This window comes from Ipomoea nil, unplaced genomic scaffold (genome assembly GCF_001879475.1).
Source record: "Ipomoea nil cultivar Tokyo-kokei standard unplaced genomic scaffold, Asagao_1.1 scaffold0317, whole genome shotgun sequence".
Lineage (NCBI taxonomy): Eukaryota > Viridiplantae > Streptophyta > Magnoliopsida > Solanales > Convolvulaceae > Ipomoea > Ipomoea nil.
Window position 1 is genome coordinate 7,478,761 of NW_017616745.1, and position 24,551 is coordinate 7,503,311.

General features: G+C 35.1%; 3 protein-coding genes across 3 annotated transcripts; 2 read left to right on the top strand and 1 right to left on the bottom strand.

The window, feature by feature from the left end:
• The first annotated feature begins 1,299 nt into the window (after positions 1 to 1,299).
• LOC109165270 (phospholipase A1-II 1-like) lies at positions 1,300 to 2,966 on the top strand. Its single transcript, XM_019313958.1, has 3 exons — positions 1,300 to 1,556; positions 1,642 to 1,996; positions 2,261 to 2,966. The coding sequence occupies exons 1-3, from the start codon at positions 1,318 to 1,320 to the stop codon at positions 2,891 to 2,893; spliced, it is 1,227 nt and encodes a 408-aa protein (XP_019169503.1). The 5' UTR covers positions 1,300 to 1,317; the 3' UTR covers positions 2,894 to 2,966.
• Positions 2,967 to 15,690: 12,724 nt separating this feature from the next.
• Positions 15,691 to 17,388, top strand: LOC109165280 (phospholipase A1-II 1-like). Its single transcript, XM_019313969.1, has 3 exons — positions 15,691 to 15,947; positions 16,033 to 16,387; positions 16,652 to 17,388. Exons 1-3 carry the CDS (start codon positions 15,709 to 15,711, stop codon positions 17,282 to 17,284), a joined length of 1,227 nt encoding a protein of 408 aa, XP_019169514.1. The 5' UTR covers positions 15,691 to 15,708; the 3' UTR covers positions 17,285 to 17,388.
• Positions 17,389 to 19,732: 2,344 nt separating this feature from the next.
• Positions 19,733 to 22,197, bottom strand: LOC109165054 (phospholipase A1-IIgamma-like). Its single transcript, XM_019313664.1, has 3 exons — positions 21,918 to 22,197; positions 21,466 to 21,817; positions 19,733 to 20,621 (listed from the first exon to the last, which is right to left on the bottom strand). Exons 1-3 carry the CDS (start codon positions 22,151 to 22,153, stop codon positions 19,995 to 19,997), a joined length of 1,215 nt encoding a protein of 404 aa, XP_019169209.1. The 5' UTR covers positions 22,154 to 22,197; the 3' UTR covers positions 19,733 to 19,994.
• Between the last annotated feature and the right edge of the window lie 2,354 nt (positions 22,198 to 24,551).

The window sequence follows — 24,551 nt, forward strand, 5'->3', positions numbered from 1 at the left end:
GTACCTGCTGTTGAATGCTTGGTCCAAGAACGCCATCAGCTACTTCATTCTCTTCGTGAGAATTTGTGTCAAGCTCAGCACCGAATGACCCAGCGGGCTAACAAAAAGAGGCGTGAACTCATCTTCCAAGTAGGTGATTTGGTCCTAATGAAATTGCAACCATATCGCCAGCACTCCCTTGCCCGACGTTTTAATCAAAAACTTGCATGTCGTTACTATGGCCCATTCTCTGTTCTCGAACGGATCGGTGCCGTGGCTTATCGTCTCCAGTTGCCTGATCATGTGCAGATACACCCAGTCTTTCATGTGTCTTTGCTACGTCCATTTCGAGGGTCTGGTTCCACGCTCATCACGCCACTGCCTGCTACCTTAGATGAAGGTCGGCCGGTGTCCATTCCGGTGGCTATTCGTGAACATCGGCAGGTCCTACGCCATGGAGTTCTAGAAGAGCAAGTGCCAGTGCAATGGAGTGATGGAGGCCCATCTGATTCTACATGGGAGCCTGCAACGGTATTTCTAGCCAAGTATCCAAACTTACACCTCGAGGTCGAGGTGGCTTCTCCAGGCGGGGGTGATGATACGGAGTCTGCAACACACATGACGAGTATTAACTTACCACCTCGCCGGTCAAACCGTAATCGCAAGAACAAACAGGATGATTCATTTATTTATGGGTAAATGAATGGTTTGACAGATCCCTAGAGCAAACAATGACAGCTATGCATGCATGGAAGATATAAATGGTCCTTAACAAATTCCCTTGAGCAAATCAATCGTCTCTCTGAAGTTACTTACTTTAAATTATGTTATTTAATTTTTGTTCTTTTCCCGTAGCAACATGCACATTTAAATACAGTGTACATCAATATTTACACACTTAATTATTAATATATACTAATTAATTGGGTCAATATTGTAATTATATTATAATATTTACTAATTTAAAATGTTATTAACACTACGTGATTGTATTGAAAAGAAAAAACTTATATACAACCACTGCTGCATGGACACTTATCCAATTCAATTTAATATATCCATCAGCTGCGCATGGATACATATTCAATTCAATTCTATGGTTGACTCCCTCCAGATACATATATAGAAGAGCTTTAATTTATTGTTGCCCGCAGATCTGATCTAATTAATCTCAAGCTATACAATATAGAATATAAAATATTGTCTCGTGATGCACGAGGGAAGAGATGAATGGCATGACTGATGTATATATAAAGAGAGGGAACTGAATTGTATCATTATCATCATCATAATTATCACAAGTAAATTGAAATTAAAGAAGCTAAGAGAGAATTGAAGATGAGTGGCACTGGCATAGCTGAAAGATGGAGGGTTCTGAGTGGGAGTGATAACTGGGATGGGCTTCTGGAGCCTTTGGATTCGGATCTCCGCGGCTACCTCATTCACTACTTAACCATGGTTGTACCCACAGGAGAAGCTATCATAACTGACCCAGCTTCCAAAAATATTGGATTGTGCAGATACGCCAGGAAAAACCTCCTCTCCAACACAGGACTTGTCAAGGGAAACCCCTTCCAGTGAGTATATATATATATATATAGTATATAATCTAAACCCCCTCTGGGTTGACAGGCATAATTAATTACTGTTTCTTTGTTTCAGATATGAAGTCACCAAATACATCTATGGAACATCAGGAATCTCAACCGGAGTTACAAGCGGGTATGATGTGAGGCCAGTGCGAGCGGATGCAGTGCTAAAGGACTCAAACTGGAATGGCTATGTTGCTGTGGCCACGGATGAAGGAAAAGTTGCTTTGGGACGACGAGACATTCTGGTTGTTTGGAGGGGAACAACGCGACCCTTAGAGTGGAGTGATGATTTCGCATTCCTTTTTGTTAATGCGCCATTAATCTTTGGCCAAAACTCTCATCCTCTCAGTCCTTTGGTGTTTAAGGGTTGGTACGATATGTATACCACCGTCAATCAAGATACCCAACAGAGTGCCAGAGATCAGGTATATAATTAATTTGGATTTCAAGTTATATATATATCACTACTGAAAATTATTGAATTTTCGACCACCTGAAAGTGATCTTAAATCAAGTTGAAAGCAAAAAGTGGTCGGAAATAGCAACAAGGGTTTTTCTTGATACCAAAAGTGGTCAGAACAAGGTTTTCTACTTAATTTAAGATAACTTTCAGATGGTCGGAAATTTCAAAATTTGGAGTAGTATATGATATATGATATATGATGTTACGTGCCTGCATATATATATAGGTTCGTGAAGAAGTTGCAAGACTTGTTGAGTTATACAAAGGCGAAGAACTTAGCATAACCGTGACAGGGCACAGCTTGGGTTCATCCATGGCAACACTGAATGCAACAGACATGGCTATCAATCCATTCAGACCGGACATTCCTGTCACTGCTTTCTTGTTTGCAAGTCCCAAAGTAGGGGACGTGAATTTTAAGGATGCTTTTGCAAACCAACCGAATCTCAGAGGCTTGCGAATCGCCGAAGTCAATGACATTGTTCCAACAATTCCAGAAACTGGATGGACAGTTGAAGGCGTCACACTGCCATTAATACCTTACCAAGATGTGGGAGTGGGTTTTATGACTCAATCTAGAAAATCAGAGTTTTTGAAACCTGCGGTCAGCTTGCCAACACTAAAGGGGTATCACGATTATAATATTTATATGCATGGAATTAATGGATTCCAAGGCTCTGAAGAAGCGTTCCAGCCTCAAGGAGATTTTGATTTTGCCAAAATTAATAAGTATCAAGATATTTTGAAAGATGAATATAGTATACCCGTGGCCTGGTGGAATGTAAAAGATAAAGGGATGGTTCAGCAAGAGGACGGGAGTTATATTCTTGATGATCGCGAAGTGGATGGGGACTTTTAAACTAAAACCGTACCATGAAATTTCTACTTATTTATGATGAATTGAATGTGCTTAATTGCTTTAATTTGAATAAGACAACCAGTGTGGCTGAATGTATATGCATATGTAAGATTTGTTGTTTGGATTGTAGTTTGCTTGTTCGTTTATGAATAAAGTCTCCATGAAATTTCTACTTATTTATGAATTTATAGTTGAATAAATTATTTCATTTGGTTGAATAAAGCTCTTCCCTCGTGCATCACGAGCCATGCCATTCATCTCTATATACATAAGCCATGCCATTCCATTCTGATGAAGGATGAAAATAATGCCATGACCAGTGATAAAGGATGAAGAATAATGCCATGGGCAATCTTGTCTTTTCCTGTCCTTTTTGGTATTTCTGTTATAACCGCCAACTTCATATAAAGCTGGCAGTTGTTCTCCTTTTTCCATTCTAATATTCTCGAAAAGCTAATTGAAAAAGTTGCTTGGAATAATTTTTAGAATTTTAGTCTTTTGCAAAAAACTAATTAACCAAACATTTATATTGATATTTTAACTAAATCTAACAATTAATAATGGTCAAATAAGTTCATAAACTGCTAAGAAATCAGGAAATCTGAAGCAATCCATAAGTTTAAATTTCAGAGATCTTAATGAGCACGGCCACGGGCCACAACGGCATATCTTACGCTCTACGCATCCCCAGCGCGCGGTCTGCGGATCATGTTTCCCATGATCAATAGCCCGAAAGAAGCCCACATTATACAAGAGAAAATATCGTGCACCAAGGCGCACACTACATTGTGCGTCCCGCCCTTCTCAAAACGACGTGGTTTTGTTAAGTTGTGTGGGGAGTTGACGCGACATAATGGATGCGTATTCTGTTATACAATTATGTACATTCTATTATACAATTATGAACATTCGAAACATGAGATTTTTTTAAGAGTTAAATTTTTTTTTTATATAATGATATAAATTTATGTGTATTATGTTAAGAGTTTATGTGTATTATGTATTATGTTAGATTATGTGTATTATCTTTTCAAAAAAGAATATGTGCATTTTGTTATAGAATTATGTATATTCTGTCATCGTTTTGCACCAGAGCGCAGAATACAATGTGCGCCCTGGTGCACGATATAAATTGCAAATTTGCAATACAAGAGTATGGGACAAAGATCAAACTTCTTTCAAACCTTTGAAACTCAATTTTCTCCTTCAGCCCTTATTTTTTTTGAACATGCAATACAATATATTGATTTTTTGGTTTCACTTACAAAAATCAGAATTTACTTTGACTCAATCCAAATCGGGGTAGAACCCACCGATATTTGTATCACAAAATAGCACATAAAATGTCATTTTTGCTAAAATTTTCAACAATTGTTAGTAATGAAGACACAACTTTATTTCCTTATAGTAGTGTAGCAGTCAACATCATGTTTCGATAACAAGATGCTGAACTCATCTTCCCAAACTGCCGCCCATGATCAAGCAATTCTAAAGTAAAATGAAGTTTTTTTCTTTTTAAAAAGAAAAATGAAGTTAAATATTAAGTGAGAATACGAACATTTACAGTTTTACACACTGAATTATCAATATATACTAATTAAATGGGTTAATATTGTAATTATATTATAATATGTACTATTGTATTCAAGTTTTTGAAAAGAAAAAAACTTATATACAACCACTGAACCACTGCTGCTGCATGGACACTTCTCCAATTCAATTTAATATATCCATGAGCTGCATGCATATATATTCAATTCAATTTTGTGGTGGACTAACTGACGTGCTTCGTCCAGATACATAGAAGAGCAGTAATTAATGAATTTTATTTATTGTTGCAGATCTTATCTGATCTCAAGTGTTAGAATATAAAATGTTGGCTCATGATGCACGAGGGAAGAGATGAATGGCATGGCTAGCTAATTTATTTGTTGCCTGCCTGCGATGCATAGGTTCGTGAAGAAGTTGCAAGACTTGTTGAGTTATACAAGGACGAGAAAGTTAGCATTACCGTGACAGGACACTGCTTTCTTGTTTGCAAGTCCTGGTTGGGAATATGTTGTAGTTTTGGAACTACAGCCCTGATGCCAGAGGAAAGCACTAAACCTCATCCACGGCGACACGCACCAGATGGGCGGCTCGCGTGAGTGGGGTTTCCCTTTCCTTTTCCCTCCACAATAATTCAAAGCTTCCAAATGAGTTGGCAAATAAAAGGGGGGAAAAGTTCCCTTGTAAAACCAATGTGAGACAAGTGAGTATCTTTTGAGTGTTTCTTCTTCTCACTTGTTCTACACCGTTTGAACGTAAACTCCAACAATCCCCCACACAGTCGAAGGGTTGTAGAAGATCGGAGTTTTTGAGTTGAGCGCTGATCTTAATGTCAGTGGTTTTAACTTGAACTGACACGTAGTGACTTGAGTAACGTTCTCCTTAGTAGTGAATTAGATCTTGAACTAGCGAACGAGAGTTAGTTTTGAACTCAGTTCACACACCAGCACTCATTACGCAAGGTGCTATATGCTCTATTTTCCTGTAAGGTCAACTTTTTTGACCTGATGCCTATCTCTATATAGACTTGTTCATTCTCTAGTTGTCTATGGTCATGTAAGCTTTGCTTACTTCACTATTGTTAGACCCATCTCTCTCGATGTTTCGAGGATGGACCTTTTGTTTAGCCCCTTCGTGAGATGATCTGCAATATTCTTCTCGGACTTCACATACTCTAGTGTAAGTACACCACTCAGAATCAGTTGCCTCACAGACTCATGTCTGACTCTTATGTGCCGCCTCTTTCCATTATAGGCACTATTCTTTGCCACGCATATCGTAGTTTGTGAGTCACAATGTATGGGCACTGATGGCGTAGAACACCCTCACAACGGCACGTCAGCCAGTAGGTTTCTGAGTCATTCAGCTTCCTACCCAGCTAGATTGAGAGCTATAAACTCAGCCTCCATCGTTGATCTAGCTATGCATGACTATTTTGTGGATTTCCACGATATAGCTGCTCCTCTCATGGTAAAAACATACCCATTGTTGCAGATCTTATCTGATCTCACGTGTTAGAATATAAAATGTTGGCTCATGATGCACGAGGGAAGAGATGAATGGCATGGCTATTTATTTGTTGCCTGCCTGCATATATAGGTTCGTGAAGAATTAGCAAGACTTGTTGAGTTATACAAGGACGAGAAAGTTATTTGGATTGATTCATCATCTGTTCTGGGGAAAATGAAGGATAAGGTGGTGGAGTGTTGAAAATTTATATAGTAATGAAGATTAATGTTTCAGATGGACTACCATGAAAGGTTAAATAATATTTGGAGTTGTGTAGAGTTATAAATATTATTTAAGTTTGAATTGGTAGAAAGTTAATTGAAATACAGCAGGTGGGGAATGAGTTTGCGGGAAGGGCTTTGACAGAAGGCTCTGTACATTCTCCAATATTGAAAAATGTTTCAATTGGATGCATGTGTATAAATATTTTATATTGAGATTTTTGTCTCGGTTGCATGCATAATAAGAGAACTTGTGCATAGCAATGACCTCCTGCAATATGTCATTCTATGGTTTGCAAGATACCGATAATAAGTTGTATATTGGTGTGCTGTAAATTGCCAAATTTGGTGTAGTTTGGTATTGTCAATATTTCTGGTATCATTTTCATCGATACAAAGTTGCATAATGATAAGATGTAATTATTTTATTTTCATGCATGAATTATTGATATTTAGCACAATAGAAATTTCTATAATTGTGAAATAATTTGAAATATTTTTATATTTCTGGGTAAGGAAGAAAGCCATGGAAATATTCTGTGATATTTCTGATGAAGGCTTGCAATGATTTTTATGCATGTGGTGTGCATAATAAAATTCATAAAATTTATGAATGTCTTTAACACAAAAATTCTCATATTGAGAATGTGTTAAAATTCTGAAAGCCAAAAAGTTTACTGATTTATCTAGTATGAGAATTAGCAGTGAAAAGAATTTCAACTAATTTTTCCCACTGAGTTTTCTAGTGAGGTTTTTAACGAGACATGAGTATGATATAGTAATGTATGAGAAAAAATTACAAAATAATTGCTTAAGTAGACAAAACCCAAAATCCTGAAGATTATGTCGATTGTGCCCTGAAGGTTTTGGTTGTACTCTTTTTCCCTTAACTAAATTTTTCCCACAGAGTTTTCTTAAGTTAAGGTATTTAATGAGGAAATCAGTACAATATATGTTCTTACAAATATCATGTACTCTTTTCTTCAACTAGGTTTTTCCCACGAGGTTTTCCTAGTGAAGTTTTTAACGACGAATGAATATATACATGTATACTCTTTTGTCTAGATTTTTTCCACAGGATTTTCCTAGCAAGTTTTGAAGAGGCTGGATCATGTCAAATAATGTCCAAGGGAAGTGTTAGTTATAAATATTATTAATGTGGACATTATTATATATATGGTAGCTGTTGTAACTGATAAGGTTACTACCTTTTATATGTATCCATTACCTTATATTTGTAATACCTTTGTATAAGTATTCTTGATGATGAATGTGAATCAGGCCTTACCTCTCCATTCTCTGTATTCTTTCTTCTGGCTCTTCTAACTTCTATGATTATACAACATATGTAATATATTTTGCGATTTAGTTATAAAATTATTTTAAAAGATAGTTTTTTTAATGAATTATCTAATCAATATAGTTTAGAAGTTCTATTATGCGTCATTCTATTCAAATTAATCTAACAAAGACTTGAAATTGATCTAACTAAAAGAAAAAGTATTTATAAATATGATATCTATAGAGAATATGTGTGATTTATAATGTGTTTTCTATTCGAATTATTTTATCCAATTAATCATGTTTCAAATTTTTTTATGAATATCATTTCTCACGTCTTAAAGTGTTTTGATTTATTGCTTCACTAAATAAGATATCATGCTCTACTCTTATTTGTAAGTTGTGTTTTATAATTTTTATTAATAATTACTTTATTATTTATTATAATAACAATCTGATTGTCTATAAGTTTATTTGGTTTTAAATTATTTATCCACTTTTATAAACTATAATTCTTTATTTATTGAAGTCACATATATAATCATTGAATATTTTGCAATTTTTTTAAGCCAACAAAGAAAAATTCATTTATATCTAACGAAAACATCTAGAGTTGTTTTTATTATTAGGAATAAGGTTCAAATTGGCCACTGAACGTAACCTGAAAATGCAATTAGGCCACTGAACAAAAAAAAAAAAGTGCAATTAGGCCACTGAACATTCCAAATGTGTGCAATTTCACTTGATAGCAGGTTACCATCAATTTTAGCAGGTTACCTGCTTACGTGACAGCTGAGTTGGTATTTTTAATAATTTTAAAATAATTTTTAATAAAGTTTAATAATAATTTTTTTAAAAAAATTTATTTAAAACAAATTTAATTTTTTTTAAATTTATTTATTTTTTTTTTCAATTTTTTTTTTAAAAATTATTATTAAAAGTTATTATAAATTATTTAAAAATTATTAAAAATGCCAACTCAGCCGCCACGTAAGCAGGTAACCTGCTAAAATTGATGGTAACCTGCTATCCGGTGAAATTACATACATTTAGAGTGTTCAGTGGCCTAATTGCACGTTTTTGTGTGTTGAGTGGTCTAATTGCATCTTTTTTTCGTTCAGTGGCCTAATTGCATTTTCAGGTTACGTTCAGTGGCCAATGTGAATCTTATTCCTTATTATTATTACTGTGTATGCAAAATTGTTAAAAACTTGTATATCTTATTTCAAGTTATTTGTAATTAGTATATTTTTCATGTAGTTATGCATATATATATATATATATATATATATATATATATATATATATATATATATATATATATATATATATATATATATATATATATATATTAATTTCATGTAGGTCATATTTTTGTTGCTACGCTCCGGGCCTATAAAATGATACGACCGACCCTGAATATTGTTATAATGATATAGTTAAAATTAATTAACAAATTTATTTAGAAGTTTTCACGCATTGATAAAATTCTAAGTATAATGTGTAAACTTGTTTAATTGGAGTCAATGGGATGTCAACATTGTCAATTCTTTGGACAATGTACCTATCGTTTAGAGTCTAGAGGTGTAGTTGTATTTCTAATCAACAACTTAGTAGTTAGGTCGCGTATGCCTGACAATGATATAAGAACAATTTTGTCTGATAAAAAAAAAATAATGGTACAATATTTCTAAAGTAATATACAATTATACCGTTATAGAAATACATACAAAAATAGTAATATCATAATGACCTAAATCATTTCAATAATACAAAAATATAATTGAAATATTGAGTTTTGTTCTAAATAATCAAAAGAAGATTAATTAAACGAAAAAAAATACAAAAAACTTAAACTAAATTTTATTTTTTATTAAATGCAAGAAAATAATTTTCAAAATTTTTTATTTATAATCTTTGATGCTAACTTTAATTTGAATGCTATGTATTTAGTCGGGCTAATTATATGACCAAAGGTTATGTTAAATTTTATATTATATTTTTTAAAATGCATTATAACATATTCGATCGTAATATATGTGTAACAATTGTGACAACTCTGATCGGGACGAGGTTCGAAACTAATTAAGACCTTTCTTATAGAAATTAATGAGTATAAGTTAAGAATAATAAATAGTTAACAGAATATTTCGTTACTAAAGTTTATAGTAATGGAATGCGGGGTTATTTAAGAAAGTAAAATAATATAATCGAGGGTAAAGAAATAAAATATCATTAAAAAAATACTAAAATCAAAATAATATGATTCATTCATTTCAACAAACAATTACACCAACATTTTGTAGTTCACGTATCTAATTTTATTGGCTTTTATTAGATTTGTAAATTTGTAGATATATTAATTAATTGGGTTAATATTGTAATTATATATTATAATATTTACTAATTTAAAATATTATTAACACGTGATTGTATTCAAGCTAAGTTTTTGATTAATATATCCATGAGCTGCATACATATTCAATTCAATTTATTATATCCATGAGCTGCATGCATATATATGTATTCAACTGTTTATAAGTTATTAGTTTATTATCCACGTTCGTAACTGAAGTTAAACATCGATTTAATTAATAGTATGACGACAAAGTTAAACATCGATTTAAGTAATAGTATGACGACAAACTTATATCTTAGCTATGAAATTAAATATAGATTAATTCCACAGGAGGTCCCTTGTTTTTTGTTACAATTTCATATTTAGTCTCAAATTATTGTTTTTGTTATTTAACATCACATACTATCATATTTTGGACACTTTTAATTCATCACTTTTCTTTTTTTCTTTTTTTTTTTTTTGTTCAGATTTTTGTTTTTATTTTTAAAGGTTTATGAAGATGTACATGTATTGTACATGTGAATTTGATTTTTTTTTTTTAAATCGGAACTAAAATTTGAAAAAAGAAATATAAGTAAAGAGACCAAATTTCCCTTTTCTAAAATAGATTTTCGCCGGAAAAATTAACGAAAGGACTAAAAATGTTTAAAATATGAAAGTTTAACATGTTAAATGATAAAAATAATAGTTTGAGACTAATTTTGAAATTCTCACCAAATTAAAGAGAAGGACCTCCATTGAAATTAACCTTTAAATATGTATCCCCAACAATTCAACGTGCCTTCGAGCCTCGAGCAATATAATATTTTATATATATTTTAAGTTGTGTCTACAAGTTTATATCACGAATCAATCTAAAAGATATTTTCTTTATATTTTAAATTGTGTCTACAAGTTTATATCAAGAATCAATATAAAATATGTGTCAAAAGAGTTCATAAGGGATAGTTGAGTGGTAAAACATAATTCGTTACTGAACTTTTCACAACTATTGTATAACTCGGCTTTCTGCGACAGTTGTGAAACAGAGTTCGGAGGAAGTTTGAAAATCCGTGACCGTTTTTATATAAAACAAACGCCGATTGTTTTATTTTTTATTTTAAAAAAAGAGTTTATTTCATTTTTGTCCTAGATTTATAGGTGAAGGTCCACTTTTTTTTTTTTTTTTTTCAGAACATTCATTTTTTGTCATAGTATTATTGTGGCATGACTATTTTTAGTCTTGTATCAACAAAACAGTTTAAATTTCGTTAAATTCAGGGCATTTCGATCTTCAATTATGATTTTTTTTTTAAAAAAAAATAGACATAAAAATATAGCGGGTCAACCTGTTTTGTATATAAAAAAATCGAAATGTCGTTGTATTTAACGGCATTTCAATGATTTTGTTGACGGAGGACCAAAAATGGTCATGACATAATAATACTAGGACCAAATGATGATGTTATAATAAAAAGGGACTAAAAGTGGACTGTCACTTATAAATTTAGGACCAAAAATGAATTTAACTCGAGTATCCGCAATCATTTTTCTGCTGAAATGGTCGCGAATACCCTTTTTTTTCTCAGTTTACTGAAGCCCACCGAGTCAATACTGCCTCCACTGTGAATCAAACACATGGCCTCCAATTTAAAAAAGTCACTTCATGCCGCTTGACCACGAGGTCTTTGGCAATCGCAAATACCCCTTTTAAAAAAAAAAATTAAAAAATCACATCCACTATGCACGTAGCAATCACAAATCATTCATATCATTAATCGCCCACAAAAATCAAACCAAACACGCACAGCTGTAATTTACTAATCTAGAACAACCAAAAAAACAATCAAACAAAATTTATTAAATTTTTTGTCAAAGAAGCTCATATTCACCTCAAATTTAAGGAAAGAACAGTAGAGAACATGGAAGGAAAAGCAAACCAAACCTAATAACCTAAAACAAAGAACAAAGAAAGGAAAAAAAAAAATGCAAGAGCATCGGCCAGTGCACCTTCCTTTGCGATATGGCTTGCTTTCTAGTTAGAATTATCTTGCATTCAAGATTTACCATTTTAATAATTGGTATAAGAGCCAGTAAACTTAATTTGTTAGTTCCTCTTTCTGGGTGTTTCGTGTTTCTTGAATTCAAGATTGGTATCATATGCATGCTGTGGCTTTAGTATTTTTGTTTATTGTTTTACTTGTGTGGTCTGTCTTACATGTATTTAAGAGTTTCAAAATGGATAGAATTTTGAGACCATTAGAGTTAAGGAGCTAACTATGCCTAATGGAAAGTTCGCACTAAAATGCATATCAAGGCCCAATGACAAAGAGTATGGAGGTCTCCAATCGTTATGCTATGGATCCGTGTCCAGCATGCATGTTGGACACAGGTAATAGTGCCGTTAGTGGCACTGTTATCTTCCATTTTTTTATTTTTTATTTTTTAATTTCAGACCGCTTCATTATAGGAGTATATGTTCATAATTTTATTACTATATGTTCATAATTGTAAGTTCATAATGTCAGAGCTCTATGTTCATAATTCCATAACTGTACATTCATACTTCCATAACTGTACATTCATAATTCCGTAATTGTACATTCATAATTCAATAACTGTAACTACATAATTTTCGAAACTCTATGTTCACAATTTTAGAGCTCTATGTTCATAATTTTATCACTATATGTTCATATTGTAAGTTCATAATGTCAGAGCTGTGTGTTCATAATTCCATAAATGTACATTCATAATTGCATAACGGTACATTCATAATTGCATAACTGTATATTCATAATTCAATAACTGTAAAATCAAAATTTTTGAAGCTTCATGTTCACAATTTTAGAGCTCTATGTTCATAATTTTATCACTATATGTTCATAATTGTAAGTCCATAATGTCAGAGTTCTGTGTTTATAATTTTATAACTTACATTCATAATGTCATAACTGTACATTCATAATTCTATAAATGTACATTCATAATCCCATAACTGTACATTAATAATGGCACAAACGAATAACGCCGTTAACACCGTTAACGGCAAGATAATTTGCGGGAGGTCTCAGTTAACTGGATGGGAGCATCCCACCAAGGCAGGAGACGATCTTGTGCCAAAATCAGAGAGTGAATGGTCAGAAGCTTAAATTGCAGTAGCTAACTACAACAGCAAAGCATTAGATACAATTGTCTCTGAAATGCATGAAGATCAGTGATACGGAGTCTACAACAGACACGACGAGTATTAACTTACCACCTCGCCGGTCAAACCGTAATCGCAAGAACAAATAGGATGATTCATTTATTTATGGGTAAATGAATGGTTTGGCAGATCCCTAGAGCAAACAATGACAGCTATGCATGCATGGAAGATATAAATGGTCCTTAACAAATTCCCTTGAGCAAATCAATCGTCTCTCTGAAGTTATTTCCTCTAGTTATTTACTTTAAATTATGTTATTTAATTTTTGTTCTTTTCCCGTAGCAACATGCACCTTTAAATACAGTGTACAAGGTAAAAGAGGAGGAAGAGAATTATCACTGATTTCTTTCTTTCATTATTTTTGGTTTAATCTTGGAGTTGCGTACACTCGAAGTACGAATTGAAGTGGAGTTTGTTCTTGCTCAAAAAGAATATTTGGATACCCAGGCGTACCAAGGAAACTGATGTCTCATTGGCAACAACCTCCTTATTCTTCGCACTAACGCAACCTGTCCCATCACTACTAGCAGATATTCGTAATGACAACCTTACCCAACCTGATTTACTGAAAATTCATGCACAACTGACAACAGGAAATGTTCTTCCTCACATTCACAGTAGAGATGTAATTTTATTCTTAAGCAACGTTATTATATTAGCTCTTCGTCCTCCTTAAAGCAGGTTCTGTTGCATGAATATCACTCCACCCCTATGGCAGATCATTGCGGGGTAAAACGAACTTTAGTTCGGTTATGCGCAGTGTTTTACTGGGAGAAAATGCGTGGGGATGTGGAAGAGTTTGTTGCCGCGTGCATGGTTTGCCAAATCACAAAGTATTCAACTCAACCCCCGGCTGGGCCATTACAACCACTTCCAATCCCGTCTCAAGTCTGGGAACACATTACTATGGATTTTATTACCGGATTACCACTCTCACAAGGCTGCACAGTGATCATGGTTGTGGTTGACCGACTCACGAAATACACTCACATGGGGTGTCTACCACCTACATTTGATGCTCATAAGGTTGCTGTAGTGTTTATTGAAATTGTGGTGAAATTACATGGTTTTCCCTCCTCTATTGTTTCAGATCAGGACCGGATTTTCCTCTCACTTTTGGAAAGAACTATTCAGATTAAGTGGTACTTCTCTCCGCCACAGTACCGCATACCATCCTCAAACTGATGGCCAATCAGAAGTCACCAATAGGGGTGTTGAACAATATTTGCGAGCCTTTACTCACGCCAAACCAGCCAAGTGGAAGTCATTTCTATGTTGGGCATAATTTTGTTTTAACACATCTTATCATGAGCATCTCAAGACATCCCCGTTTCGTGCTTTATGTGGTCGTGAACCTCCAAATATTCCGTCATATATTCAGAACAGCACCAGCGTACCTGCTGTTGAATGCTTGGTCCAAGAACGCCATCAGCTACTTCATTCTCTTCGTGAGAATTTGTGTCAAGCTCAGCACCGAATGACCCAGCGGGCTAACAAAAAGAGGCGTGAACTCATCTTCCAAGTAGGTGATTTGGTCCTAATGAAATTGCAACCATATCGCCAGCACTCCCTTGCCCGACGTTTTAATCAAAAACTTGCATGTCGTTACTATGGCCCATTCTCTGTTCTCGAACGGATCGGTGCCGTGGCTTATCGTCTCCAGTTGCCTGATCATGTGCAGATACACCCAGTCTTTCATGTGTCTTTGCTACGTCCATTTCGAGGGTCTGGTTCCACGCTCATCACGCCACTGCCTGCTACCTTAGATGAAGGTCGGCCGGTGTCCATTCCGGTGGCTATTCGTGAACATCGGCAGGTCCTACGCCATGGAGTTCTAGAAGAGCAAGTGCCAGTGCAATGGAGTGATGGAGGCCCATCTGATTCTACATGGGAGCCTGCAACGGTATTTCTAGCCAAGTATCCAAACTTACACCTCGAGGTCGAGGTGGCTTCTCCAGGCGGGGGTGATGATACGGAGTCTGCAACACACATGACGAGTATTAACTTACCACCTCGCCGGTCAAACCGTAATCGCAAGAACAAACAGGATGATTCATTTATTTATGGGTAAATGAATGGTTTGACAGATCCCTAGAGCAAACAATGACAGCTATGCATGCATGGAAGATATAAATGGTCCTTAACAAATTCCCTTGAGCAAATCAATCGTCTCTCTGAAGTTACTTACTTTAAATTATGTTATTTAATTTTTGTTCTTTTCCCGTAGCAACATGCACATTTAAATACAGTGTACATCAATATTTACACACTTAATTATTAATATATACTAATTAATTGGGTCAATATTGTAATTATATTATAATATTTACTAATTTAAAATGTTATTAACACTACGTGATTGTATTGAAAAGAAAAAACTTATATACAACCACTGCTGCATGGACACTTATCCAATTCAATTTAATATATCCATCAGCTGCGCATGGATACATATTCAATTCAATTCTATGGTTGACTCCCTCCAGATACATATATAGAAGAGCTTTAATTTATTGTTGCCCGCAGATCTGATCTAATTAATCTCAAGCTATACAATATAGAATATAAAATATTGTCTCGTGATGCACGAGGGAAGAGATGAATGGCATGACTGATGTATATATAAAGAGAGGGAACTGAATTGTATCATTATCATCATCATAATTATCACAAGTAAATTGAAATTAAAGAAGCTAAGAGAGAATTGAAGATGAGTGGCACTGGCATAGCTGAAAGATGGAGGGTTCTGAGTGGGAGTGATAACTGGGATGGGCTTCTGGAGCCTTTGGATTCGGATCTCCGCGGCTACCTCATTCACTACTTAACCATGGTTGTACCCACAGGAGAAGCTATCATAACTGACCCAGCTTCCAAAAATATTGGATTGTGCAGATACGCCAGGAAAAACCTCCTCTCCAACACAGGACTTGTCAAGGGAAACCCCTTCCAGTGAGTATATATATATATATATAGTATATAATCTAAACCCCCTCTGGGTTGACAGGCATAATTAATTACTGTTTCTTTGTTTCAGATATGAAGTCACCAAATACATCTATGGAACATCAGGAATCTCAACCGGAGTTACAAGCGGGTATGATGTGAGGCCAGTGCGAGCGGATGCAGTGCTAAAGGACTCAAACTGGAATGGCTATGTTGCTGTGGCCACGGATGAAGGAAAAGTTGCTTTGGGACGACGAGACATTCTGGTTGTTTGGAGGGGAACAACGCGACCCTTAGAGTGGAGTGATGATTTCGCATTCCTTTTTGTTAATGCGCCATTAATCTTTGGCCAAAACTCTCATCCTCTCAGTCCTTTGGTGTTTAAGGGTTGGTACGATATGTATACCACCGTCAATCAAGATACCCAACAGAGTGCCAGAGATCAGGTATATAATTAATTTGGATTTCAAGTTATATATATATCACTACTGAAAATTATTGAATTTTCGACCACCTGAAAGTGATCTTAAATCAAGTTGAAAGCAAAAAGTGGTCGGAAATAGCAACAAGGGTTTTTCTTGATACCAAAAGTGGTCAGAACAAGGTTTTCTACTTAATTTAAGATAACTTTCAGATGGTCGGAAATTTCAAAATTTGGAGTAGTATATGATATATGATATATGATGTTACGTGCCTGCATATATATATAGGTTCGTGAAGAAGTTGCAAGACTTGTTGAGTTATACAAAGGCGAAGAACTTAGCATAACCGTGACAGGGCACAGCTTGGGTTCATCCATGGCAACACTGAATGCAACAGACATGGCTATCAATCCATTCAGACCGGACATTCCTGTCACTGCTTTCTTGTTTGCAAGTCCCAAAGTAGGGGACGTGAATTTTAAGGATGCTTTTGCAAACCAACCGAATCTCAGAGGCTTGCGAATCGCCGAAGTCAATGACATTGTTCCAACAATTCCAGAAACTGGATGGACAGTTGAAGGCGTCACACTGCCATTAATACCTTACCAAGATGTGGGAGTGGGTTTTATGACTCAATCTAGAAAATCAGAGTTTTTGAAACCTGCGGTCAGCTTGCCAACACTAAAGGGGTATCACGATTATAATATTTATATGCATGGAATTAATGGATTCCAAGGCTCTGAAGAAGCGTTCCAGCCTCAAGGAGATTTTGATTTTGCCAAAATTAATAAGTATCAAGATATTTTGAAAGATGAATATAGTATACCCGTGGCCTGGTGGAATGTAAAAGATAAAGGGATGGTTCAGCAAGAGGACGGGAGTTATATTCTTGATGATCGCGAAGTGGATGGGGACTTTTAAACTAAAACCGTACCATGAAATTTCTACTTATTTATGATGAATTGAATGTGCTTAATTGCTTTAATTTGAATAAGACAACCAGTGTGGCTGAATGTATATGCATATGTAAGATTTGTTGTTTGGATTGTAGTTTGCTTGTTCGTTTATGAATAAAGTCTCCATGAAATTTCTACTTATTTATGAATTTATAGTTGAATAAATTATTTCATTTGGTTGAATAAAGCTCTTCCCTCGTGCATCACGAGCCATGCCATTCATCTCTATATACATAAGCCATGCCATTCCATTCTGATGAAGGATGAAAATAATGCCATGACCAGTGATAAAGGATGAAGAATAATGCCATGGGCAATCTTGTCTTTTCCTGTCCTTTTTGGTATTTCTGTTATAACCGCCAACTTCATATAAAGCTGGCAGTTGTTCTCCTTTTTCCATTCTAATATTCTCGAAAAGCTAATTGAAAAAGTTGCTTGGAATAATTTTTAGAATTTTAGTCTTTTGCAAAAAACTAATTAACCAAACATTTATATTGATATTTTAACTAAATCTAACAATTAATAATGGTCAAATAAGTCAACTTTTTTACCAAACAGGATCTATATATGACAAATGTTTTTGTGTCACAACTAGCTCTCGAATACAATATGGCCATGTGAATCATGAAAGAAACTTTGACATAATTATTTGCTATAGGCTATAAATGTTAAATATATCGCATATATTATAAGTGAAAGTTATTTTGATGTGCTTATCAAATCATGAGATAAATATGTATAATTGTGCTTGTTGGTTTTAGGATTTTTGGGCCCAGGAAGGTCCAACACAACCGTGGTTGGGGGATTCACCATAAGGATAAAACTATGAACTTGTAAAGAGAAATGGCTTTTAACTCTGTGTATTTTTTAGTACTCTCTTTGAGCAACTCGACTTGGCCTCCCTCTACATTCCCTGAAGGACCCATTTTATAGTGGTTCACCCTTGCTAATTTAAATGTGTACATTGAAGTAGGGGTGTAAATGAGCCGAGCAGCTCGCGAGCGGCTCGGTCAAAACTCGGTCAAAATCGAGCTCGAGCAGCTCGTTTAGTAATCGAGCTCGAGCCGAGCCTAGATATTCTAGGCTCGTGGCTCGTCGAGCCGCTCGCGAGCCATATATTATATAATATATATAATACATAATATCATATAATATAATATAATATAATAATATATAAAAATAACAATTAGAAATTAATATTTTAAACTCAATAGTTTGAATTTTTAATCAAAAGTTTTAAATAGGTCAAATTCAATGTCAAAATCGAGCTCGAACTCGAACTCGAGTTCGAACTCAAACAATCGAGCTGGAGCTCGAGCAGCCCGAAAATTATCGAGCTCGAGCTCAAGCATCAATTCTCGAGCTCGAGCCGAGCCTTCATTAACGAGCTCGAGCTCGAACCTACTCAGGCTCGAGCTCGGCTCGGCTCGGCTCGTTTACACCCCTACATTGAAATGTCATAAAGTGGCCTTATTACACCTAAGGGCCATTGGAATGCCGTTATTGGGCTTCCCAATGGCTTGTTTGATCGGGCTTTGAAGGGGCTCTTAAATGCCCACGACTATTTCACCGAGCCGACTCCCTGCTCATGCCGGCTTCCTGCTCGCGCTAATATCAACAAGCCGGAATATAATTCATACTTTGTCAACAACATTAATTCTTCTACGTTGTTGTTGTTGTTAGAGTATTAGTAAGTTTTATTAAGCCTGGATCAAATCATCAAAGTAAGTAAAATCCACAATCTTTGTCTAAGAAAGATCATTAAGACATGGCAAAAATAAATTTTAGCCATGGAGTTATAGAGTAAGTGTATTTTTTTGTCTCTAATATATTAACATTTAGTTGCAATAGTATCCTATACCCCTAATAAGGCCCTAATTAATCATCAAAATTGTGTATTTAATCCTTTGTTCTAATAGATGGAGTTATTTTAGATGAAAACCTAAGGAGAACTAATATAGAAAGGACAACACCATCAAGTTTCTTGGATTAAAATCTAAACAACACCAACAAGTTTCCACCACACATTGGAGGTGATCTTCGTAGATGATTCATTCGATTTTGGAGGGAGAAGAGAGTATTTGTTAGAGTTTAGAGTATTTGTAATGTGAAAAATTTGAATCATTAATAGTTGAACGAAATACATTAAGGGAAATTATGGAATTTCCGACCACCTGAAAATGATTTAAATTAAGTGGAAAGTCTTGTTCCGACCACTTTTGGTGTCCAGAAAAACCTTTGTTGCTATTTCCGACCACTTTTTAATTTTAACTTAATTTAAGATCACTTTCAGGCGGTCGGAAATTCCATAATTTCCAGTAGTGATACTTGCAATATTCAAAAGTTGCTAAGTTGCCCTCAATTACAATTAATGCTAGAAAAGATAGAGGTTTCTTCATAAAATAATAACAGTGACTAATTAATAGATATTACTGCAATATTAATTGAGGACGAAAACTACAATTTTTCATATAAATTATGGAATAAAACTGCAATTTTCCCTTAACACATTATTCAAAAACAAACAAACAAGCAAGCAAACAACAAACATACATATGCATTCAGCCACACTGCTAGCTAGTTGCCTCCGGTAGTCTTATTCAAAGCACACTGATAAATAAGTAGAAACTTCATAGGAGACTTAGCTTTATTCAACCAAATGAATTGGTTTTAGTTTAAAAGCCGTCATCCACTTCGTGATCATCAAGAATATAACTCCCGTCCTCTTTCTGAACCATTCCTTTATCTTTTACGGTCAACCAGGCCACTGGGATACTAAATTCGTCTTTCAAAGCATCCTGATACTTGTTAATTTTGGCAAGATCAAAGAATCCGCGAGGCAAGATCCCTCCTTGAGGCCCTTCGAACCCATCAATTGCATGCATATAAAGCACCAAATCGTGATAGCCAAGAGCCGAGGAGAGTTCAGGCTTCAAATACTCAGATCTTTTGGATTCAATTATTAAACCCTCTCCCACATCTTGGTAATATATGATTGGCAATATTTGAGCACCAAGTGGCCATCCAAATGGCGGAATTTTGGTAACAACGTCGTTGACGTCAGTGATTCGCAGGCCTCTGAGATTTGGTTGGTTAGCAAAAGCATTCTTAAAATTCAGGTCCCCTACTTTGGGACTTGCATACAAGAAAGCAGTGACAGGAATGTCCGGTCTGAATGGGTTGACAGCCATGTCTGTTGCATTCAGTGTTGCCATGGAAGAACCCAAGCTGTGCCCTGTCACGGTTATGCTGAGTTCCTCGCCCTTGTATAACTCAACAAGTCTTGCAACTTCTTCACGAACCTATGAGCCAGGCAACAAATAATTAATAATTAACATTGCATTGCATCATCCCTAGCTATTATTTAGGCAAGCTAAGGATAAATGAAAATTGGGGCGGGGTAACCATACCCCAGCCAAGATGGCAAGAGTCAAAGATATCTACACTTGTAACCACAAAGTCACGAGCTTAAGTCATCTATATATATATAAGTAACATAGGCTGGTTTACCTTTTTGTGGTCCTCTGCCGGCTAGGGTTAGAAGGCAAAAGATCCACACTTGTAACCATAAGGTCACGGGTTCGAATCTTTGTCCCCTTGGTTTAAGCCGGTTAGCTATAGATAACCTAAGCTGGTTTACTTTCTTATGATAATTTAATTTGCCGGTTAGGGTTTAAGGCATGGTTTACCTCAATCATTGTTGTATGGATCTTGGTCCACACAGCTGTGTGGACCATACTATCAAATAATGTACATTTAGTACACAAATAATGTACTTTTAGTATATTAAAAATGTACATTATATTCAGAAAAAGTACATTATTTGAGTATTGAAAGTACATTTTTTGTATAATGTACATTCAATACACGAATAATGTACGTTTAGTATATTAAAAATGTATTTTAATGTTTGTTATGGTCTACAAAGCACTGTGCGAATCATGGTCCACGCAATAATTTACCAATTTACCTACACCTGAAAGGATTGTTGGTTTCCCTCATCCAAAAAAAAAAGGATAAATAAAAATTCTACAATAATATTAATATAATTAATTAATGTGGGCCAAATTAAAGAGCTTGGCACTCAGATTAAAAAAAAAAAAAAAAAATGGGAGTGTTATCTATATATCTATATAATTATTATACCTGATCTCGAGCACTCTTTTCATTCAAGACTGAATCTTTATTGATTGCAGTATACATTTCGTACCAACCCCTATGCACCAGAGGATCAGAATTTTGGCCAAAGATTAAGGGCGCTGTGACAAAAAGGAATGTGAAATTGGTAACCCATTCTAAGGGTCGCAATGTTCCCCTCCAAACAACCAGAATGTCTCTTCGTCCCAAAGCAGCTTTTCCTTCATCAGTGGCCACAGCAACATATCCATTCCAGTTTGATTCCTTTAGCACTGCATCACTTCTCTCTGGCCTCACATTATACCCTGTAGCTCCGACTGGGAATCCTGATACTGCATAGAAGTATTTGGTCACTTCATATCTGAAACATACAGTAAAGAATAACGTTAGGTTAATGAAATTTAACTTTAATTTGTTGTGATTTATATAGGAATGCATGGATGGTTTATATATATATATACTTGAAGGGGTTTCCCTTGACGAGGCCTGTATTGGCGAGGAGGTTTCTCCTGGCGTATCTGGGCAATCCAATATTTTTGGAAAATGGTTGAGTTATGAGAGTTTCAAATGAGGGACAAATCATGGCGGCGTAGTGAATGAGATAGCGGCGGAGATCGGAGTCCAAAGGGTCTAGTAGCCCTTTCCAGTTATCACTCCCACTTAGAGCCTTCCATCTTTCAGCTATGCCGCCCGCCATCTTCAATTCTCTCTATTTTTTTTTTTCTTTGTTAAAGTAGTGGTGATGATGATGAAACTTCCTACACAATCCCCCCTATTTATACACACCTTTCAGCCATGCCATGCCGTTCACTTCTTCCCTCGTGCAGAACGAGGCAACGTTTTTATTCTAACATTATAATGGCCCCAGGCTGCTACCGGCCAATCTCTTACTATTTTGGGTGTTTGGCAAATAACTGTTAGTTGATAGCTGTTAATTGATTGGGTTAGTGCGTTTGACTAGTTAATAGTATTAACTGATTGTAGATAAATTTTTGGTAAATTAGTTGTTAGTTGATAGTTGATTACACCATAATTTATTTTCTCAAAAAATGTTACTTTGAGCCCTTTTTTGAATTTTAGCGTTTTGGAGCAATAAGCGGCTACAAAAAACTGATTAACCAAACACCCATATTAGTTGTTTAACCAAGTCAAACAACTAATACTCCGTAGTAATCAAAGAAGCCAAAATTGACTGATAAGCTAACTATGTTACTGATAAGCGGACTCTCTGAGTGGGCTGGGCCCGACCTAAGGCTCGCACCTTCCTGACCTTGTAGCGCCTATCGAGCTTGACTAAGGGTTACACTTGTAGGCAGCATCGTGATTTCGACTTACCGACCTACTGGTGCCTCGTGGAGTAGCGCAATGTGCTCAAGAGTATCAGGGCATGTGGCTAGGGCTGTTAACGAACCGAACATAAACGAACAGAGGTTGTTCGTGTTTGTTTGCTAAGGAATTTGGAGTGTTCATGTTCGTGTTCGTTTGTTAAGCGTTCATTAGTGTTCGTGAACGTTCGCGAACACGTTCGTGAACGTGTTTGTGAACACGTTCGTGAACGTGTTTGTGAACACGTTCGCGAACGTGTTCATTAATGTTAACAAACATGTTCATCAACAAGCACGTTCACGAACATATTCATTTACATTCTTGAACACTTAATAAACAAACACCTGCACATGTTCATGATCACAATTCGCTCGTGAACAATAATCAGTAAACATGTTCACGAACATTATTAAACGAACACAAACGAGCTTGTTCACGAACATTATTAAACGAACATAAACGAACTTGTTCACGAACATTAGTAAACGAACAGAAACGAGTTTGTTCACGATCTCTTAACAAACGAGCTTACAACGATTCAAGCTCTGTTCGCTCATTAACCGAGTTCTAAATTTTGTTTGTTAATGTTCGTTTACCTTAACAAACGAACATAAACGAACGCTTACCGAAAACGAACACGAGTAGTTTGCCGAAAGCTCTGTTCGCTAACACCACTACACGTGGCCAAGGCCTCTTGGGCCCAGCCTGAACCCGTGCATGAACTCTACGTTCTGCACATGCCGCTGAGCCGGGACATGTCCTCTCGCAGTGACGGAGCTATGTTAATGGGTAGGGGGGGCCAGACCCCCCCCCCCCCCCACACACCCTCACCCTAAATTTTTTAGCAAATATGTATGTATATATTGATATAGTAGAGATAAAATATACTTTTGGCCCCCTCTAATTTTTTTAAAATAAAACAATCTATTATGTTTATATTAAATGAACTCAAAATATATATTAATGTTCACTATTTTTCATTAAATAAAAAGAAATAAATCAAATAATTAAAGTCGCAATTTTTCTTTATTATCTTATTTCTCTTATCAAGATTTTAATATTGAAGAGCATCAAATATACATTTTAATTTTTAAAAATCTCCAAATCAGAGATATATACTTTGATTTTATTAGTTATGTTGATTAATTAATTAGTGATTTATTGTGTGTTTTAATTATTTATTTACATTTTTAAGATGTACATTTGCTAGTTTAAAACTTTAAATGATTAGTTTTGAAATTCACAAAAAATAATATTGAATGTTCAATTCGTCTTGGTTTTTGTTTTTATTTCTCAAATTTTGAAATATTCAATTAATCAGTAAAATGAATATCAGTTAATTATGAAAAATTTGGTGACAAAATAATTGACAAAACTTTTTATTTGATGTTAAGAGACAATATATATTTAATAAATGTTGTTGCTATTGTTATTATTATATTTTGTGTTATGTGAAAAATTTATAAATTAATGATTGACACCTGTATCGATCGTATTCATATAATTATGTATTTCATATTTTATTACACATAGTATAATTAGAAATTATTATCAATAATAATCACAATAATGTATGGTATATATAATAATATGGTACGATTAATTATAATATCGACTAACATGGTAAATTTTCTCTACTAAATCGGCCCCCCAACTCAAGTTTTCTAGCTCCGTCCCTGTCCTCTCGCGACCCCTAGAGGCGTGGTGCGGATCAAGGCAAAGCATACGGAGGTAATTTAAGGTCGACTAGTCGGCAAGTCAAGTCAGCT

Excerpts from the sequence above, each read along its gene's own strand:
- LOC109165270 (XM_019313958.1), top strand. The coding sequence starts at position 1,318 with ATGAGTGGCACTGGCATAGCTGAAAGATGGAGGGTTCTGAGTGGGAGT. Across the intron at positions 1,557-1,641 it reads GTCAAGGGAAACCCCTTCCA|ATATGAAGTCACCAAATACA; the intron begins GTGAGTATATAT and ends TCTTTGTTTCAG. Across the intron at positions 1,997-2,260 it reads AACAGAGTGCCAGAGATCAG|GTTCGTGAAGAAGTTGCAAG; the intron begins GTATATAATTAA and ends ATATATATATAG.
- LOC109165054 (XM_019313664.1), bottom strand. The coding sequence starts at position 22,153 with ATGGCGGGCGGCATAGCTGAAAGATGGAAGGCTCTAAGTGGGAGTGAT. Across the intron at positions 21,818-21,917 it reads GTCAAGGGAAACCCCTTCAA|ATATGAAGTGACCAAATACT; the intron begins GTATATATATAT and ends TGTATGTTTCAG. Across the intron at positions 20,622-21,465 it reads AAAAGAGTGCTCGAGATCAG|GTTCGTGAAGAAGTTGCAAG; the intron begins GTATAATAATTA and ends CCTGGCTCATAG.
- LOC109165280 (XM_019313969.1), top strand. The coding sequence starts at position 15,709 with ATGAGTGGCACTGGCATAGCTGAAAGATGGAGGGTTCTGAGTGGGAGT. Across the intron at positions 15,948-16,032 it reads GTCAAGGGAAACCCCTTCCA|ATATGAAGTCACCAAATACA; the intron begins GTGAGTATATAT and ends TCTTTGTTTCAG. Across the intron at positions 16,388-16,651 it reads AACAGAGTGCCAGAGATCAG|GTTCGTGAAGAAGTTGCAAG; the intron begins GTATATAATTAA and ends ATATATATATAG.